Source organism: Sesamum indicum, linkage group LG3 (assembly GCF_000512975.1).
Source record: "Sesamum indicum cultivar Zhongzhi No. 13 linkage group LG3, S_indicum_v1.0, whole genome shotgun sequence".
NCBI lineage: Eukaryota > Viridiplantae > Streptophyta > Magnoliopsida > Lamiales > Pedaliaceae > Sesamum > Sesamum indicum.
In genome coordinates this window covers 1912187-1917486 of record NC_026147.1, presented here as the reverse complement: position 1 = coordinate 1917486, position 5300 = coordinate 1912187, and the positions used below count along the sequence as shown (strand labels likewise).

General features: G+C 34.7%; 2 protein-coding genes across 2 annotated transcripts; one reads left to right on the top strand and one right to left on the bottom strand.

Annotated features, from left to right (window-relative positions):
• On the top strand, positions 1–846 carry LOC105157003 (preprotein translocase subunit SECE1). Its single transcript, XM_011073288.2, has one exon. The coding sequence runs from the start codon at positions 1–3 to the stop codon at positions 613–615; it is 615 nt and encodes a 204-aa protein (XP_011071590.2). The 3' UTR covers positions 616–846.
• Positions 1274–4168, bottom strand: LOC105157002 (probable prefoldin subunit 2). Its single transcript, XM_011073287.1, has 2 exons — positions 4022–4168; positions 1274–1981 (listed from the first exon to the last, which is right to left on the bottom strand). The coding sequence occupies exon 2, from the start codon at positions 1969–1971 to the stop codon at positions 1528–1530; it is 444 nt and encodes a 147-aa protein (XP_011071589.1). The 5' UTR covers positions 1972–1981; positions 4022–4168; the 3' UTR covers positions 1274–1527.

Genomic DNA, 5300 nt, shown 5'->3' with positions numbered 1-5300 from the left:
ATGAAAAAACGAAAACAGACAAAGCCCGAATTTTTAACTGCGTCTGTGAAAAGGTTCCCCTCCGCCTCCTTTCGTTCCAACTCCAGAGCACAAACTTCCATACAGAAATCAGAAATGGCTCTTTCTTTCTCCCGATTCCCATTTTGCCCCTCCACCGTAGTCATCTCTCGCCCAAACCCCACCGAATTCCCCACTGCAGCAAAACCCACAACCTTATTCACCCAACACGCCCCGAAATTTTCACAATTTGCACAAAAGCTCCACTATTTCAGTGTTATTCCAAAAGCCTCCAGCGAAGACGAAAGCAGAGCGAACCCAGCTGCAGAGGGTCAGGAAGAAAGCTCCCAGAGAGATGAAATGACGGAACTGGGCATGGAAATTAAGAAGGCAATGAAGGAGAAGGAGGAGCAAAAGGAAGGGGGTCTGTTGGGAGGGGTCGCTGAGGAAATAAGAGAAATTGAGTGGCCTGCTTTTAATAAAGTTTTGGGGACTACTGGAGTTGTGTTGGGGGTCATTGCAGGCTCCAGTGTCGTTTTGCTCACTGTTAATGCCGTTTTGGCTGAGATTTCTGACCGGGTTTTTGCGGGGAGGGGCGTTCAGGATTTCTTTGGTTGATGATGGATGAGGATAAAGGAGTCTTGATTTGGTGTGGAAGGGCGCACTGTTTCTTCCCCTGCTCCGCCTGCCTTTTGATCAAGAGAATTTAAGTGAATTTTTCTTCTATTGAGCTCAGTTTTACTTCTGGGCATTTTCATTTATCTTACTTTTTTATTTTTATTTATTGCCAATTTCCTATATATAGTCATTGTGAAAGTAAATATTATTTCTGACAATTTTTGGAGATTTTCTTGAAATGGTTAGTGGGAATTATCATTGATTGATATCAAGAATTGGTATTGCTTAAATAATATTGATATTTTTAATAAATGTATATGTAATTATTTAAAAAAATATGAATGATTTATGTAAATAAATCATAAAATAAAGTATATAAATACAATTAAGGAGCAAATGGTGTAAATATAATTATTTTTTTAAGTTGCATTTAGATGGTAACAAATCCTTTGAACATATTTACATAATTCTAAATGTAAAATATTTTTATTTTAATTTTAAACTAAATTTTAATGAATATGAATGAACTTTAACTCGTTTTCAAATAAAGTCATTCGAAATTATTTCTCCAAATCATTCCTTCAAATCCGATTACACCCTAAGATTAAAGTGAGACCTGTGAGCATGTAATCAGCATATGTAAACGAGAATCCAGAAATAGAACATAATAAAAGCAAATTTGATCAGCTCCGGGACTACTGATTCCTGATCAAAACATGTGTTTGGTTAAGGTCCCCTAATTCTTGATGAAGAAACCATTCAACATGGAAACATGACAGATCAATTTCCAGGTCCATCTACAAAAGTCCAAACAGGAGACACTAGAAAATGATCTGCATCCAGACATTGCAATCACATCAAGTGTTATGCCATAGCACAACATATGACAGTATAAAGAACATAATTTCATAGCTATTCATTAGCACCGGCGGGACCAACAAGGACTCCCTGTGCGTTCCCTTCCTTCTTGCTGCTCTCATCCTTCATTTCACCGTCCCCCTTTCTGATTCGGATTTTGTACTTGGCCTCGAATTCAGTTACCTCCTTTTTCTTCTTTTCCAGGGCTTCAGTAAGCCGGGAAATTACTTCTTCAAGCCCCTCCTTGTTTCGCTGGACGGCTGGCAGAACTTCTTTAACAGTTCTCTCGACAAGAACACCTCCAATCATACGGTAGCACCGTCTGGATGGATCAAGTGGTTTTATGGCATTGATCACGAGTGAATGCTCACTAACCTCCATCTCCAGTTCAGTGATTTTGGAGTAAATTTGGTTTATTTCTGTCCTCATGGAAGCGTATATATTTGCAACGGCTTGCTCGTTCATTGGCTCCTTGCTATCACCTTCAACTTTGGCCATAATTTTAAGTCTGAAGATAAACCAAATGAACATATTGTTAATCCTCTTTCATCATATCATCTTAAATGTATAAAAGTGCTTTTTGCAAACTATTTGAGTGACAACATTTGGTGTGTGACAATCCCTTAGCTCATAAAATTGGCTAATTCCTTCCCCAAGGTCCTTGCGGCAGGGGAAGAGAATGAGAAGGAAACTATAAAACTCACAAGAGTACACTAATGCTCAGGGTAACAAGAGCAATTGAAACATCAAATGCTCTCCTTTCAAAACTAGAAAGAGTAGTTCTCGGTCACTGTTAACCAAAACATTTACAGCAACAGTAAAGCAAAAACTGTTCTAAGTCTGTTTTAAGTTGGCTAAGAATGTTTCACCCAGACAAGCTCACATCCAACAAAATTGAAAAGGTTTTCTTTTGCATATAGAACAACTAAAGAAGGAAACTAGGGTCTCGTGCAGCTCGCCAGAATAAGACTCACTGCAATTTCCCCAAGAAAAGGAGCATAAAACTGCATGGCCGACCTATCAATAACCGATCCTCAAAAGATAAGAAAACTGAAAATCAAAACACCAGTGAATTTCCAGCATGAGAGTCACTAGAAAGCATGCTTGCCATCTAATAAGAAGGGAAGGGAAGGGAAAAGACTAAGTCTGAGCTGCACATGCACAGGCAAATGCCGACAAACACACGAGCGTTCTTGATGTTTCTGCTACTAAAGAAATATTTTTAAACAAAAATCACTTAAATTTTGTTTAGAGACAAAAAGTGAAACCGTATGAGGAATTTGAAAGAAGATAAAAGTACCTGTTCTGTTGCTTAGGAGCAACGCAGTAAAATAATATTCAGGATACATAATACATTGCATATAGCAAACAGAAAAAGACCATTTTCTTTTTTCTTGGGTCAATTATGCCAACAGATTCATGATTTCAATCAAATATCAATGCACTATATATATATATATATATATATTAACCACCCAAAGGAATAATGTCAAAGAAAATAAGCATGGTTATTTGATCTTAGCAAATTTTGAATCCAAGCACCAGCCAGTATGTGGTTGCAAAGTGATCAGTACAAGTATCAAGTGTGTGAAAAAGAAGACATAACAATCAAATATTTGTCATATTAGAAGTTTTAAACTCCATGCCGCATAGAACCTCACTAGCATCTGCATGGCCAGAGCCGGTCTCCGGTCAAGTGTTGCTTGTCACCTCTTCCTCACTCAGTCGTTCCTTCTAGAAAGTCAATTTCATCCCACCCGCATTTCTTTAATTCTTACGGGTCACCCAATCATATTCCTTCATTCCCATTCACAAGTAAATTTCACTGCAGAATTCCTGGAACTCCAACACACAGCCCTCCTTGACACCAGCCATGTCATCAATTTATTGGCTCTCATTGTTTCCATTCTTGCCCTAGCAGATCTTTTCCATTCTTACCTAGCAGATTTTTTCCATTTTTTTAAAAGAAAAAGGAAATTGGATTTTTCATTCAATAGACGAAAGCTAAGGCTTTCCCTTTACCCTTCACCGACAAAAATTTAATTTTGATGACAAAATATAATTCTTTCTCAAAATTTGGAGCTCCTGGCTCCCCAATTAACTAGCAAATGCCTCTTTTTGGTTATTACTAATCGATTCCAGAAAATCACCTTACAGAACAAAATTTCATCCCACCACATTTCGAATACGAAATCTCTCTCTTTTGCTCATATTCCTTCTTTTCCCATTCATTATTCCTCAACAATAAAAGATTCAACTTTCTCCAAGGATCACGATTTTCACATAGCTAAATAACTTCCGCGCACCACCTAATTAGGGTAAAAAAACCTTCCCTCTGAAAAATCGCTGCATAAAGTAGTAGTAATTTTTTCCCCATCGATTACAAATTCTTTTCTGGTACTCTGTCTTTCCTAAGTCCACACGCTCTATATTTTCACTTCTGTTTAAACAAATCTTCGAAGCATTACATTCAAGAAATTCAAAATACATATATAAACAAATACTCCTGCTTTCCGAGAGCTATATTCATAATAAATAAACAAGATACCTCGAAGATTCCGCTTTCTTTTCCGATCACGGCAGCAGCGGCTAGCTTGGCCTATTCGGAGGCGGAGTAAAACTGGGGTACAAAGAGAGAGAAAGAGCAGAGAAGAGTTCACAACACCTTTCAACTTTCTCCTCTTTCCTCTCTTAGTTTTTTATTTATAGGGTAAATAATCTCTCCTCAAATTTTACATAATTATAAATATTTTTTATTATTTTAAAAATTATAAATACTCTTTACTTTTTAATAAAATTATATAATCCTCAAATATGAATTTAAAATTATCAATTTTGCAATTACTTATTCCACAAATATATTTTAGTCAGTTCATAAAAAAAAAAAAAGATGAAAATATAATGGAGACTGACATATTGGACTAATTATTAAACAGTCGTTAAAATCAGACGGATATTAATAATTCGATTAACGATGATAATTTTATAATTATGTCAAAACTCAGGAGAGTTCGTTGTAATTTACCCTTATTTATTTCTTAAATATAAAATTTTGGGTTGAGTCGGGTATTAGTAGGCCGCGTCTGAACTGGAATGGTTTTTCTCTTTTTGTTTTTTTTTTTTCAATCGATACATTAATATAACTAAAAATAATAAATAAATTAAAATAACTAACATAAAATTAGACAAATACTCACATAACATAAAACAAATACCTACACATCCTATGAGACTCGAACGAATGACTTCGAACTTGTTCATAGAACATTAAATTTAACCATTAGAACTATTAGTATAAGATGAAAATATACCGATTGTAATTTATTTAAATAAAAGTATTTGACAAGATATTAAAATATGATACTGAGTGAGAGAAATAGAATTCATAAAAAAAAAAAATCAATGATTATTATTATTCAGTTGGATATTTGATATATAATTTTGATGTATGGATTTTTGCAAACTATCAATTTAATTTGAGTGGACGATCCAATTCAAATATAATAATTACAGTTGATGTGATATTTAAATATATCCAATAAAATTGAAATGTAATAATTACAGTTAATATTACATAATAAATAAACTATTATCTCATCGTGTGATTGGTTTCAATCCATTATTACATTTCCCGTCAATGAGCCCTCGGATTTGAGAGTTTTTCCACGTCCAAATATATGCATATAGTGAGTATTGCAACCATCGATCGTATACGTTTACATATGCATCTCATATAATTATATTTATCATGTACTTAATCACTTTTTATAAATTATACAACAATAATACATCCAACAAAAAAATACCAAAAATTGCACTGAATTGAG